The sequence below is a fragment of the Euprymna scolopes genome, chromosome 12 (assembly GCF_053919585.1).
Source record: "Euprymna scolopes isolate OS-2025 chromosome 12, ASM5391958v1, whole genome shotgun sequence".
In the NCBI taxonomy this organism is placed as follows: domain Eukaryota; kingdom Metazoa; phylum Mollusca; class Cephalopoda; order Sepiida; family Sepiolidae; genus Euprymna; species Euprymna scolopes.
The window spans coordinates 9,735,877-9,751,887 of record NC_136493.1 but is presented as its reverse complement, the minus strand read 5'-3'; the positions used below and the strand labels follow the sequence as shown (position 1 = coordinate 9,751,887).

Here is a 16,011-nt window from a genome sequence, read left to right as displayed (position 1 = left end):
AATATATACGTATAGATAAATATATATGGAAACAATTTTGTGTTTACTGCACACTTTTTACGCAAATATCATGCAAGTATAAATCATGTAGACTATCTGCATGAATATAATTACACGTAATAGTTAACTAAAGATAATTATCCCATTAAAAAACCGAAGCAACATAGGGAACTAATTAAAATGAATGCAAATTAGCTAGATCGTTTGCTAGTGAATGCAATTCCACAACCAAGATATAAGAAAATTGTATTTTCTTTTTAAATAAATAGAAAAGAGGGGTTTTTAATATAAATATCGATACACACAAAAGAAAACCAGATTTATAGGAGTATAGATAGATATATAAAGTGAAAGTGTCTGTGTACATTTCTCTGTACATTTCTCTGTACATAACTCTGTCATTTTTTAGTCTACAGACTCGAAATTTGATATACAGGGTACTGAGATTTGGGAAAATATTTGTAATTGGTTTTCGGCCAAAAATGTGCTGTTAAGGAGTCTAAGTTCAACGATTTGACCTTTCACAACTCTATCAAACTCCTCTGCCAATTTTGGGTCTAAACACTTGAAATTTTAGATATAAGTTCCTTGGACATGGATCTAACTTAATAACTTGATTTGAGCCCAAAGCAATAAATTTTATGAGGTCATAGTAGGGGTCAAAGTTTTAAAAAATTGACAGTTGCTGTCTCTACCAAATTACTCAGACAATTTCTGATCTAAACATTTGAAATTTATATGAAGGGTATTCAGAGATAGGGCAAGCTTTTTAATCGGTTTGGGTCGAAAATTTGAGCTACCATTATATAAATGTATGTATGTTTGCATGTCTACCTAAAACTTTCGACAGAGGGACGGATTTTCCCAAGATCAGTATAATTTTTAAGCTCGACCTTTCAGATCACAAATTTCGAAAAATTGGCTAAAAACATTAATTTCTTCACCTTCAACTGGGCACTTTTTTACAGGGAGGGGTCGGTTTTTTCGCCGATATTGTCGAACGTCATTCCCTCTTTTCGATTGTCTAGCCTTAATTCAAACCTACGTCACTTCCGGTTTGGCGGTGGTTGTAACAGCAAAGGCGTCACGTTTTTTTCCCCCATTTTTTTCCTCCTTCGCGGTACGGGTTCGAGCCTGCCTTCCTATTACAACTTTTTTTTTTTGCTCAACACACACCTTAAAACATCCGAGCAACGCCGGGAACCCATGCTAGTATATATATAAAATCATTTAATTGAAAGCGTACTGCTTGTATATACTAATTGTAATGGATGAAAAAAATCTTTCTCATAAAGAGTTTTTTTATAATGAAAAACATTTCATATAAATTTTAAAAATTTTGAAAAATCCAAACTCAATGAATTCCCTTTTATTGGGTTACAGACCATATATAGTGCTATATAATAATTTTATAACTATATATGTAGTGCTATATAATAATTTTATAACTTCCAAATATTAAGTTTTCTCAATTGGTTATTTATTGCTTTTCAAAAGGTATCCATTACAATATTGTTTCATATTGCGACTACAAAGTTTGCAAAATTATGTCTTTGCTACATATTTAGTCACGTACTCATCACATACTTTTTTCTCTCGACAGCTCACTGTAAAGAAGCTTTTTGATGTTGTTTGTTTTTTTATTCTTTTTCATGTCACTATAAAAAGGTATATTGCCACTTGGAATGTAAGAGGCTACTATTTGGGGTCATGTTTAACAGGGGACTGTGGGGAGTTGAGCAGAGAAAATGACTGCTTACATTACATTTAAACTTCTGCAGTTTAGTACAGTCAGAGAAGCGGGAAACAGAGAGGGAATTCCAAAGTCTAGCAGTTCGAATAAAGAAATTATTAGAGTAAAAGGTTTTCAAGGAACCCCAATTGTGAAGAGGTAGGATTTTGCTTCTAGTCGGGAGCATGTACGTCGAGAGGGTGCAAGTGCTACGAGTTCATCAGAACACATTCCATTAAAGCACTTGTAAAACAGACTCGGGAATGCAACATTACGGTGATGAGACAGAGATGGAAGCTTGGCTGATAGTGTGGGATCTTTTTTTCTAAGTCTAAGAATAAGAGATTAGCGGAAGGTGTACCAGCCCATATGTGTCAATAATGCTGCATGCATTGGCGAATTGTGGCTTTGTAAAGGTATAGCATACTCTCTGGTGTAAATCATTTTCTAGCATGGTAGGTGGAGCCCACTTTCTTTGCAGCAGCCTTGGCAATGTCCTAACTGTATTTTTTCCAATTCATGTTGCGTGTGAATGTTAAGTCAAGGAGTTAGAAGGATGCGCTCAACGAGTGTTATTTATCAGGGCAATCAATGGTTAAGAAGGCTTTTTCTTGTAGTTGTGAAAGGAAAAAAAGCTTAGCTTTAATATTATTAAATGTTACAGCCTACTTGTGACCTTATTCCACTATAGACTGGGGATCGTTTGTGAGGAATTTGGCATGCGGCATATATAAGCTTTCCAACGAATCTGACGCTGTTGCCGCATGGTGTGTGCTGATGGGAGGCCCCATTGGTCAAAACCTATGTTCTGTATATTACTTAACTACAATATATATATATATATATATATATATATATATATATAAGGGACCTTGCCTTGTCTTGTTTCTACCAAACAACTTTGTCGATTTTTGATCTACAAACTTGAAACAGTATATAGGAGATTTGGAACTGTGAAACAAATCTGATTTGGTTTTAGCCGTAAAAATGGCTACTAAGGAGTCAAAATTGAAAACAAAAAATATTAATCCCGACAGGCGTAAGTCGACTAAACATGTTACTTCTACGCATACGCAAATATACATTTATACATTTTAACAAATTTACTTTTTTAAGTTTTATATGCATATAGACTTAGCTCAGACAGTAACGAATAATGCTGGAGTCACTTCCAGACATGATAGAAAGCTCCTGTCACTTTTGCGATTTGTACACAACTGGCCAACTAGTAGATTGTTCATAACAAAGAAAGACAACTGGTTTACATCAAACGGAAGCGGAATTATGTTGCTTTTTCTATGTCGACATTTTTATCGTTCCACGCTGCAAACATGCATACGGTCTATATATACACTGTCTCCTTTTTTAAATAAAATGTCATAAATATTTTATTTATTTTCATTTTTCTATCCAGCCGTGGTGTCCGGGCAACGTTAATCCTCATTCCGTTGTTGGGACTCCATTATTTCATAATGCCTCTTCGGCCAGAAAAGGACAAAAGCGCCGAGTATATTTATAACATCATCTCGGCCATTTTAATCTCTTTTCAGGTAAGTACAATATGTTTTGTTTTTTTACTAGCAAGTCACTACTTATCTAGGCCAAAAAACACTCGAGGATAAATGAGATAAATAGACAGTTTAATAATGATTATTATTATTATTATTATTATTATTATTATCATCTGTATATTAATAGGATAGTGTGTGGTTTATTTATTTTGCGTATCACACTTACATCCGAGTGACTGTCTTTTAATTGTTATGGACTTCAATTTCTTGTGGTAAATAATTTTACCAAGAATTCTCCATAAGTTTTGGTTTCGGTTTCGATTATAGCTGATGGCACTTAAAGTATCTATTTTTTTTTATAAATAATTTTATCAAGAATTCCTCATAAGTTTTGGTTTCAGTTTAGATTATTGCTGAAGGAACTCATGTGATATATATATATATATATATATATATATATATATATATATATATATATATATATATATATATATATATATATATATATATATATAACACTTGAGTTCCTTCAGCAATTGAGTTTCATAACATATAAAAATCGATAGAGAATTGACTTTATAATAACATATATGAAATCTGCAAGAATTAAAATATCATATTTATTTAAGCGTACTTTATGACCGGGCTACTCAGAACGTCCCTGTTTGCATAGATAAATACCTTTTCAGTTTTAACAAAAAAGCTACAATAATATCAGAGCATCTCCATTTACACTGACCATCTACAGAATGCCAACATCAATATATTACATATGAATGAGTCCCCTGTGTAATTTTGGTGGATATAAACTTCCCAAGACAAGAAAAATACAGAAAATTACTTCCCAAGACCCAGTCCCCTTTCCTCGGTGTTTCCATCCTCTTCGACCCTTCTGGACTATTTGGTGTGGTGCCAGTTGATGCTGGCACTACATTCGTTTTACGATTATACAGTTTCAGTTTTCTTGGTTCCAAGTGGTGTTTCTCTATGTTTTACTTTAATTCTGTTGCAGTTTCTACACAACCGGTTGGCGTTTGCAGCTTATGTGCACTAATTTTTGCATTCAAGGGTTTTCCTTAATATTTCAGCCGTTTTCATTATTGTCATCCATTCTGGCACGTCTGCTTCATGGATACATATTTCCAGATTTTTAATGCACTGTCATGAATTTTTGGAAGTAGAATGCACGTATTCTGTCATGACCTGGTGTTCTTCAGCTTGCCACTTTTTTAGAGTTGCCTTGATAATTCGTATTCTGTCCATTCTTCAATTTGGTGCTGTTTTACATCATCATCATCATCATCATCATCATCATCATCATCATCATCATCAGTTATATCGTGGATTTCGATAAAAGCAAACAATAAATCCGAGGTGGAATGATTAATCGAATAACGGGCTGAATAACACAATGAGGTTAATTGTATGAAAAGCATAAAAGAAAAAAATTATAAATACACGCGCGCGCACACACACACACACACACACACACACACACACACACACACACTTCAGAATAATGAAATGAAATATATCTACTGGTATGCAAATGCAGTGATTTTCGGTCTTACAAAATATTATTAGATGTAATATTTTATACAAGAAAATCCCAGCCAAATAAAATTGCTCGATATACAAGATAGAGTAAATGAATAAAAATTTATGTATTTAAATTTTATGATTTGAAAAGGTTAATCTTCAAATATAGATTTTTTTTTATTGTTTGAATACAAGGAATACAATTTAATAAATCTATTTCCTGAACACATTAATTTAAATACCTAAATTTTATATATATATATATATATATATATATATATATATATATATATACATATGTATATATTGATAATGCTTTTTTTTTTTTTATTATTATTATTATTATTATTAAAAAAAAAAAAAATAAATAAAATAAAATTAAAAAAATAAAAAAATTAAAAAAATTTAAATTTAGAGGAAACCTGTGCCTACCCGGTGTTACCCGGAAATCTTTTTCCTACATTTTTATTTTGTTGTGAACGGACCTAGATGTGTTCTCTTCAAACAAATGTAATTTTCGAATGTTTACAAAAGATTTTTCTATTCTTGTATTCGTTTTAGGTTAGTTTGTTCATTCACTTTTTATTAGTAGTAATCGTAGAAACTGATATGTAGTAGTAGTAGAAGAAACTGATATGTTGTAGTAGTAGTAGTAGAAACTGATATGTTGTAGTAGTAGTAGTAGTAGTAGTAGTAGTTATGTCGTAGTAGTAGTCACAGATCTTGTAATAGTAATCGTAATCGATATGTAGTTCTATCAGGTTGACAAGAAGATTCTTGTGGGTTTAAAATTTTTGAATCAGATGAACATATCGCGGTTCAAACATAAATTTATTGATCGAAATAAGCAGCATCAGAATCAACACAGTTTTACCCACACTAAACAAGTATATTTATGACAGTAACATAAAAATCTTGCGTTCTGGTGGTGATGAAGTTGTTGAAGAAATTTTTGATATCGCTTAGGTTTTGAAGCATTTCTTACACAGAAAATTGTTGAGATGCTTGAAAAAAGTTATAGTCGGTAGGTGAGAGGTCTGGAGAGTATAGCAGATGAGACAGTTTCGTATCCAATTTGTTCAACTTCTGCAGGATCGATTTAGCAACGTGCGGTCGGGCATTGTCGTTGAGGAGAATTGAACCTTTTCTGTTGACTAATGCTGAGTGTTGTTGTCGAAGTTTTTGATGCATTTCATCAATTTGTTGACATTACTTATCCGTCATAATGGTTTCACCTGCATTAAAAAAAAACTCTAATGAATAAGACCAGTCGCAGACCACTAAACAATCAGCATGATCTTCTTTTAGTGTAACTCTGGTTTCAGGAAGTGTCGTGGAGCTTCGTCGGCATCTAATCACTAAGCTGAGGATTGCCAGTTGTCGTAAAGAACCCACTTTTCATCGCAAGTCAAAACTTGGTCGAGAAACGGGTCGTTTTTGTTGTATAAAAGAAGGGAAGATGACACTTCCTAACGACGTTTCTTTTGGTTGTCATTCAATTCGTGAGGCACCCATTTATCAAGTCTTTCCAATCTCTTTCAAGTGATCAGAAATCGTCGTATACGTTATGTCTAATTCAGAAACAAGTTTTCGAACAGTCATGCATCGATTGGCTTCGACTAAGGCTCTTAATTGATCATTGTCAACATCCGATGGCCGATCACTATGCTCATCATCTTCAAGACTCTCGCCGCCACGAAATTTCTTAAACCATTGTTGTGCTGTGCGTTCAGTAGTGATTCCTGGATCAAACGCTTCGTTGATATTGCGAGCTGTTTCAGCAGCTTTTCGGCCTAGTTTGAATTGCAACAAGATAATTGTGCGAATTTGCTTCTTTTTTTTTCTTTTTTTTTATTACATTTTCACCCCAAACAAGGCACATTGCCACTTTGGTGTAGGGGGCTACTATCAGGGGCAACAACTACTGGGGTACTATGTAGGGATTTGGGCAGCAAGATCTTGGTTCATGTTGCACTTGAACTTCTGCACGTCAGTACAGTTGGGGAAGCAGGGACCTGGAATGGAAAGTCTAGCGGTTCTGGGGAAGAAACTACTGGAATAGAAAGATCTTTTACATCTAGGGATCTCTACAGTGTGGGGGTGGTATTTTGCAGCCTGTTGGGTCTGTCGATGGTGTTCACGTCGTGGGGGCACAAGTGCTTGCAGTTCGTCAGAGCATTCACCATTAAAATACTTGTAGAATAGGCAGAGGGATACAACATTTCGTCGATGGGACAGAGGCTGAAGCTTAGATGCTAGTTCAGGGCCGATCAGATTTGCGACTCTCTTTTGAACCTTGTCAAGGAGCGAGAGACTAGTAGCCGATGCACCAGCCCAAATATGACAGCAATACTCCATGCATCCATACATGGTGGAATGGTTGCCTTATAGAGGTACAAGATACTTCCGGGTGTTAGTAGTTTTCTAGCACGGTAGAGAGAGCCCACCTTCCTTGCAGCGGCCCTGGCAATGCCTTCAATGTAATTGTTCCAATTCATGTTTCCTCTTGTATTCAACGTTCTGAGAAAAAGACATAATTGTTTTAAAACGATTGTAATTTAAACAATTAAAGTAAACAACACCATTTAAAATGCTATATAAAGTAAAGGTATTATAACGAAAACTTATTTGAAAATACATCATTTGAAATTTCTTGTCAACCTAATAGTAATTGATATTGTTATAACCGTGGTTGAAGGGTTACAAAGAAAAAGTAGAACCCGAGAATAGAGTAGAACAAGCGAAGCATGCACAGTAAACGAGGCAGAAAAAATGACTAAGTTCAGCCTTCCCCCCCTCCTATTTAGCCCCAAATGTTCCCAGGGACGTCAAATCTTGGTGAAAATGAACAAACGGTGCAGTTTTAAGCCTTAACACATGTAAATTTGAGTTCTGCACCATGCAAAACAGAAATGACTAAGTCCATCATTTGCACCCCCCACCCTCACCATTTAGCTCCAAAAGTCCCCAAGGCCTTAACATATTTAAATTTGAGTTCAGCACCATGCAAAACTGCTAAATACACGGAAAATTTTGCATAAATATGGTAAAATGGTCCCAAAAATGAAGTTTTTTTTTATTAGCCCTAAAAGAGCAGCTGGGGCACATCCAAGAGTTATTGCAAAGTATCGACAAACAAAATTATATAGAAATCAGTCACAACTGTTCAGAAAGTTTTATAAAAATCCAAGTCATCAGTTTTTTTTTAAATAAACACAAAAGTGTCAATTTTAGCCATTTTAAACCGAAAGGCACCCCTAGGGGGGGGGCAACCGGAGTTTTACCGGAAAATCCGTTCTGTTACATTTTTAGTCATATCATGTTTAATGTTTATGCAAAATTAAAAAAAAAAATCCAATGCGTAGTTACTGAGAAAAGTGTGAACAGACGAACGGACAAGGGTGAATTTACAGGTTCACCCCCCCCCTTTTGTCGGGGGACTAAGAAAATACAAAATTGTCAGTTGTTCGTCTGCATTAATGAATTGTCTTCCGGTATTTTTTGTATATGGATCTGTTCATTCGTAGGTAATTCCGTCACAACAGATATGCTGTTGTCTTATATATGGCAATAATCGCGTTGACACACTGATTCTCGTCAGATCACCGTAATTAAGCAACGTTGAGCCTGGTTAGTACCAGATGGGTGACCATTTGGGAATTCTAGGCGCTGTGTGTTTGCTCTCCGCTTATCCCGGCATTTGTTTCCAGTCGTCCTGTGCAGACACTTCACTTTCCACTGGTATTCAACAATGTCGACTCAGGAGAGGTGTGGTTGGAGATTGCGCACCTCTTGCCACAAAAATCTCACACGTAGGCACTCCTTCGTGGGTATCCATAGTCTGTCAAAGACTGAAGGAGCCTGTGTATGTTGTAGTAGTAGTAATTGATATGTTGTTGGAGTACTAGTAATTTATATGTAGTAGTAGTAGTAGTAGTAGTAGTAGTAGTAGTAGTAGTAATTGAATGTAGAATTAATAGTATTTTATATCAATGGTTCTCAAGAGTAACATGATAAAAGAAGCATCAAGTTTCTCATTTGGAGCATGTTATTGAGCAGCAATGCAAAAAAACTGTTGGACACTTCTCACTGAAATTTGGTGGACAAGTCAAGCATAGACTGAAAATTATTCATTAGTAAAAATAAATTCTCTAACTGTAAAACGAATCCATTGAAAAAAATAAATTCTCTAACTGTAAAACGAATCCATTGAAAAAAATAAATTCTCTAACTGTAAAACGAATCCATTGAAAAAAATAAATTCTCTAACTGTAAAACGAATCCATTGAAAAAAATAAATTCTCTAACTGTAAAACGAATCGATTGAAAAAAATAAATTCTCTAACTGTAAAACGAATTCATCAGTAATAATTGTACGTTTCATTTCTTTTCAGGGTTTCTTTGTGTCGGTGTTATTTTGTTTCTTAAATGAAGAGGTAAGTTAATTCTTGCATACAATTCTAGTACTTATTCGTTGAACAAGTTTTGTTAGAACCGAAAAAGTAAATGATAACGAAGTTCGTCTTGTGTTGTAGAAACAGAGATATCAAGGGACTCCGATACTCAGTCAGCCTTCCATAAAACGGTCCATCTTTTAATCAAAAGACATATTTGCCTCTCCTGATCGGCGTCCCTGTGTCCACATTAGCCGTCCTCCTAGACTGAAAATAATTCTCCAGCTGCAATTAAAAATAGCTTTGCCTAGTGTTGGGGACGCACCCATAATGCTTGAACTATTTCATGACGTCACTTCCGGATAAGGAGAACCGGACACTCGAAGAGGATGGCCGTCACCCACTAGTCTAGCAGTTGAGCAAATATATTGCTCAATTTACCTTCTGTGCGTATTTTCGTTAATACATATTTATTTAACTGTTACTGTGTTCTTCCTCATCGATTATTCAAATACTAACATCACAACACCTAGACAACTTTAGTTATGTCAATTAGTCAATCAATCAACATGTTCTTGTCGAAGAAAGAGGTCTAGCCGAGTTCATTATTGGACTGTTAAGGAAGAAGACGGAATGAAACCCTTAAAAGCATAAGGACACAACGGCACTTTTTTTTATTGTTCACTGGTTTATTAATTAATTTCAGGTATGCAAGGAGAGAAGAAATATTCAAAAACGCATCGATTTGAATGGAGAGTATTTAGGGGTCACCAGTTTTTGGAGGGGTCCTCTTTAAGGGGTCACCAGTTTTTTTTTTTTTTGAGGGGGGGGGCTCTTTAGGGGTTTAACAATATTAGAGGTTTTGAGGAGATGAACCGGTTACGGATAAATATTTTTAGTGAAAAACATTCTTAGATGTATAATCAAATGTGAAAAAGTGGGAGACACGTTATACAATAAGCAAAACAATGAGTCCAAAGGCATAAATTCACAAAAGAGATATTTTAAATATGTTTAAAAGGGAAGTTTACAGAAACAGGAAAAACAAAATAAAATGTTGGTGAATATTTTAGAGGCATTGTAAAACAAAGGACATAAAACATTAGCTGGCATAGCGAAGAAATTACAATCGATAATTTAAATGCCATGCGTTACATAAGTCAGAAAATCGTAATAAAAACTTCTCCGCTAAACGATACAAATCATGTCATGAAAAGTTCGAGGATTTTTTTTACTTACAAGAATGAAGTGTTTAGAAAAAACATATGACTCACATGCACATGTCTCAGTTTCTTTCTGTTGTTTGTCTTTTTTTTACTTAATTTTTTTTATGAATTTAAAATTACGTTTAATACTTACGGGTTTTCTGTTTATAACCAACTAGCGAGGGGTACCCGGCGTTGCCCGGGTGTTTGGAGGTGTGTGTGGTTTTGGGTAAATCAAAACACTAGAGGGGGGTGTAAAATAAAAAAGTTTTGGTAGGTAAGTATGAGGATCGAACGCGAACCCTCGAGGCAAAGTTGGAAATTAAAGTGTGAAAAACAAAAACGTACGACGTTAACCATTGCGCCATCACGACATACTGACAGAAACACGTTTGAATTGATTTAATTACTTAAATTGGCAGGTGCACGTTTTAATGACATAATGAAGTCCACATTGTACTGCGGGGTAGCATTTCATTTAGTGCGGGAATGCTTACCCCCCCCCAAAGACGTTGAGGGTAGGGGGAAACATTATAGGAAAAGGCCTAACCTACATGCGGCGAGCGAAAACTGTTGAATATTTATCTTCCCGAAGTCGAGCAAATTAAATAGACAGGCGAGCTCCGTTGTTAACTCTGAGATATTACGATTTACATGTGATATAAAAAGTTTTAAAAAGTTGTTAGGCGACCGACCGCTTCTCTGAAAAAAACCTTTATTGGACATACACAAAAAGCAAACATACACTTCGGTAGTCGAATGGAAAATAATGAGACAAGCTACCACATGCAGACATTTAGACGACCCATGTAAATTATGCCTCCATGAAAAATTTTCTATCCTGTACTTTAAAGAACCTCAAAATCTATTAAACTGTAGGCGGGAAATAGCAAACAACTGTGTTCACAAAATAAAACTTACTCTAGGATAGCGATACAAAATAGCTTTAAAACTAACAATAACAATAGAAAACAAACAAATAAATTAAATAAACATGAATATACATAAACGATCACACACACATATATGTATATATATATATATATATGTATATATATATGTGCATGTATGTGTGTACACATAGGTATATTTATATGTATAAAAAAAAGGAGAACGTCTACCTAAAACCACTAACCTAGTTCTAAAACAGATCCTTTGTTTGATAAAATGCATGCCCATTGGCTGATAGGAAGGGGTGCGGTGGATACTAGAAAGCTGATTGGCCAACTAGAAATCCTCAACATATATAAAAACAAGAAGCAACCACAAAATTCGCGCATAAGCCTGACGAATCCTATAGTTGGATGAAACGCAGAATATTCAGTGTAGCTTAATCGCCATATATATTTTATAAATTACTATATATATATATATATATATATATATATATATATAGAGAGAGAGAGAGAGAGAGAGAGAGAGAGAGAGAGAGAGAGATAATAAGTCCATGTTAATTAAAATATAATATGTATGTGTATTTTACAGCCGGGCTTCATGTGTAATAATTTGGCTTTGTTTTCTTACGAAGATTGTTTTAAAAGTAAGTTCTAAGGTTATTGTTATCAAAAGAAAATTAAGTTGGAACTAATTTCTAACAGTATTTCTGATGTGTAAACATAATGATGTTCTTTATTATCGATGGAGGTTAACGACTGGGGTATGTTAAAAAAGGCAAGCACGCACAGGAATCGACAGTGTTTTTTTTTTCAAACACGATCACCAATCGACTCTCGGTCTCAATTTCGATTTAGTTTATATAATTACTTGGGTCACCCACGCACACACCTGTAAATGCCTATTCTGTCATTTCGCCTTCACTGTCTATGGTGTTTATTTAGTGATGAGGTATTCCTGTCTGCGGATAACCTTTTGTGGATTAGAATAACCTTTGCACATGGTTTTTGACTAAATCAACAATTATTTCATTTCCGATGAGTTTTGTTTACGTATCAATCAACCATGTGTTGTTTCTTCTGACCAGGTGCGTGTCTGTACTCTAAACCTTTGCTTTGTTCAGTTAATTTTCTTTGATTTCCCATGCTTGACTTTAAGTTTTACCCGCTTTTCCTTATCTCGTTTGGCGTCATTCCCTCTAGCTATTCTCCCTGCAGAAAACAATGGCTTCTTAGTAAATTAAGTAATTAATAAACTGAAGCACTCTTTTATATATTTTCTTTCTTCTAGGTAATATCTGTTATTCGAAGGAAAGTGGAACAAATGCAATTACAACTTGGCCATCTTAACAAACGGCGTCCGTCAAATGTCCTCACCCTAGTCGAGAGTGGCTCGTTTTCGACCCGGGGGAATAATGGCAGCACACCTGGAAGTCCAAGACAGGTAAGAATCGGATTTCACTTAAACATACTGTATTAAGTAATCTCATGGGTTACCTCACTTGTTTTGATATTATATCCCTTTAATGAGAACTCTCTAGAGTATAGATAACTATAAATAGCTATGTTTGTTATTTTATTGTCATCTGAGTTCAGTTTAATGTGCTATATCATACTGTCTAATTTTTATAACAAGCAAGTACAACTATTGTGGTGATTACTAGGGTTATGACAACAGCATATTCTTTTCATTGTTACATCATTTGTAGACATTTATGCTGATGACACTACTATCTATGGTAGCACATCTAAGTCAGTAAACGACCAAGTTCTATCTGATTCTCTCTCCTCTGATCTTGAGCACGTGATACAATGGGGAAAGGAGTGGCTGATTACTTTTAATGCATCTAAAACTAAGCTTCTCTCTTTACATCATCAACATTCTGATCCACATCTGGCATCAATTGAAATGAATGGCTCTCGTCTTTAGGAGACCTCAAGTTTTGACAAGCTTCTGGACTTGACCTTTACTCCTGATCTTAAACGGAACACGTACATCAAATCTGTTGCCAAGGCCACTGGAAAAATGGTGGGATCCTTCTATCGATCCAGTAGATATCTCACTGCTGATGCAATTCTCTATCTATATAAGAGCCAGGTACGTCCAAGGATGGAATACTGTTGCCACATTTGGGCAGGAGCTGCTAGAAAGGACTTGTCCTGCCTTCAACGTAGACTTCGTAGCCTCGTAGGAGATATCCTTTTCTCTTCCCTGCAACCTCTATCTCACAGAAGAAATGTTGCAAGTTTATCTCTGATGTATCGTTATTTTCATGCAAAGTGTTCGACTGAGCTTCAATCTATGGTCTCCCTTCGCCAAACTTTCACAAGAAACACTCTTCTAGTTGAAAACACTATCAATAATTACCCCCCCCCCATTCTTTATCTGCCTAAACCTAAACATAGATTCCATGAACAAAGCTTCTTTCTTAGAACTGCACGCCTGTGGAATTGTCTTCCGTTTTCCTGCTTTCCAGATGACTACAATATGGTGGTCTTCAAGTCTAACGTAAACAACTTCTTGATGAACCGTTCCACTTGTTAACAAATTTACCGAATTTCCATTACTAACGATTACTATATTGTTCAATTTCTACTGTACACTCTTTAACCCTTATCCTCGAGTGGCCTCTTGGCCTTGATAAGTGGTGATGCCTGCGTAAAAAAAAAAACTCTTTGACAAAGTTAGACACAGTTAATCAACCGAGAACCACATCACTCTATATAAAAGCATATAAGATATCAACGGATACACACTCGAGAGTCAAAACAATGAAAAGAATATGCTGTTGTCCTAGCCTTAGTAATTACTAACGCAACTTGCCTGGCGTTGCTGGGTGGAGAGCAACTAAAATATTAAACTGATGAAATAATTAAATAAAATAAAAATATATATTAGATATTCTCTTTACCTGGGAACCCTCGAGCGTTATAATAAACGTATTATAGCAAAGGACAAATAGAAACACAGAATGAAATACAAATAAAATTCCGATAATAAAAGTAAAAGAGAATAATTCAGGTTGTTCACGATAGATGTACATCCAAACAGCATAATATTAAGGCAGAAGTGTCTCAGGGCTCGATCCTCGAATCTCTATTATTCCTGACATTTATAAACGACCTCCCTGATAACATTGTGTCTGGGATAGGTATATTTGCCGATGATACAATGCTCTATAATAGGCATCAGGGAAAGATGGGTGTACACATATCTAAGGCAATGTAAGAATCCTTAGAAAACAACATCCAGACCGTATTGGAATGGGTCATAAAAGGATGGTAACATTTAATGCTACAAAGACTGATATTCTATTTTTTTTGATAATTACAAGAAGCCGATAGTCATGCCCTACCTTAAAGCTCATCCTTCAACTTCCTAAGCTTAACATTCATAGACAACCTGAACTGGAACAAATACATTGAGGAAATTGCAAAGGCTGCTGCAAAGAAGGTGGATTCCCTCTACCGTGCTAGAAAATTACTCACACAAGATAGTATCCTGCATCTCTACAAGGCCACCATTCGTCTATACATCGAGTATTGTTGACACATATGGGCTGGTGAATCTACCCCAAGTTTCTTCCTTTTAGCCAGGGTCCAAAAAAGAGTCTCCAATCTAATAGGTCTTGCACTGTCAACTAAGCACCAACCTCTGGCCCATCGCCGCGATGTTGAATCCCTGTGCCTGTTTTACAAATATTTTAATGGAATATGCACTGATGAACTGATCTCGTTTGTGTCACATCAACGTATATACCCCTAACAAACCAATTTAGCAACAAAAAAATCACATCCCTTCACTGCGTAGATTCCCAAATGCCGGAAAGCTTTCTACTCTAATAGTTTCTTCCTTTAGACAACTGGACTTTGGAATTCCAAAGTTTAAATGCAATGTAAACCGACATCTTGCTTATCTCCCCTAAACATGGTCCCAAATAGAAGCCGCTTACGTCCAAGTGGCGATATATCTTGTTTAGGGTTGAACAGGGTAAAGAAAAACGCAGTTGCTGTGACGATTATCATTATTATTTGCGCTCACTAGGAGTTCTCACACAGGTCATCATCGGAGATTGCTCACTGACAACAACCGGTGGTAGTCCTTGGAGTCTGAGGGACAACAAATCTTCACAGATTTCCAGTACTCTCTACCTCTTTCGATAACCTTTGCAAATGAATTTGTATTATCGTGACAATCGTTTGCCATTGACTTCTGACTGGCAATGACCATTGGTCTTTACTGGAATTTGTGTAGCAGTAAATCTTTCCAAGATCCCATTCCCCTTCACACCCATCCAATGGAGGTCTGGTTAGTGCTTTCTCTCCTCGATCTTTCCATCAATCTTTATCCTTCTCGACTATTTGGATTTGTACCAGTCGATGCCGGTACTGTATATTTGAGGGTGTCAACATCTCCCTTTGTCATCTGTTTTGTTTGTAGTGGATTTACTAGTCAACATTTTTAACATTGAAATATCCACAGACCTGAATGTTGTCCGAGGGATGAGCAGACAAGGTGTGATCACTTTTCGCAGCAACTCTATCATTGTCGGACGGTAGAGGGCAAATATAAATGCTGTGTCGTGCGTGTCCGGAGTCTTCTTTGGTGATGTCCCTGTCACAGAAGACACTAAGAACATATTCCATGTCCACGGCGAGTTCGACAGAAAGATTCCAGAGTTCAACAAGATAAACCTGAAGAAGGTCAGGGGCCATAACAATCGAAACGTTAGAAAA

At 35.8% G+C, this 16,011-nt stretch overlaps 1 protein-coding gene across 2 annotated transcripts in view; it reads left to right on the top strand.

Moving 5' to 3' along the window:
* Positions 1-16,011, top strand: part of LOC145291170 (calcitonin gene-related peptide type 1 receptor-like) — a 380,557-nt gene that overhangs the window by 364,064 nt on the left and 482 nt on the right. For both annotated transcript variants that reach the window (XM_080136712.1, XM_080136713.1), the window contains exons 10-12: positions 3,147-3,282; positions 9,177-9,218; positions 12,566-12,718. In XM_080136712.1, the coding sequence (XP_079992838.1) occupies positions 3,147-3,282; positions 9,177-9,218; positions 12,566-12,718 (331 nt within the window). The remainder of the gene's footprint in view (positions 1-3,146; positions 3,283-9,176; positions 9,219-12,565; positions 12,719-16,011) is intronic.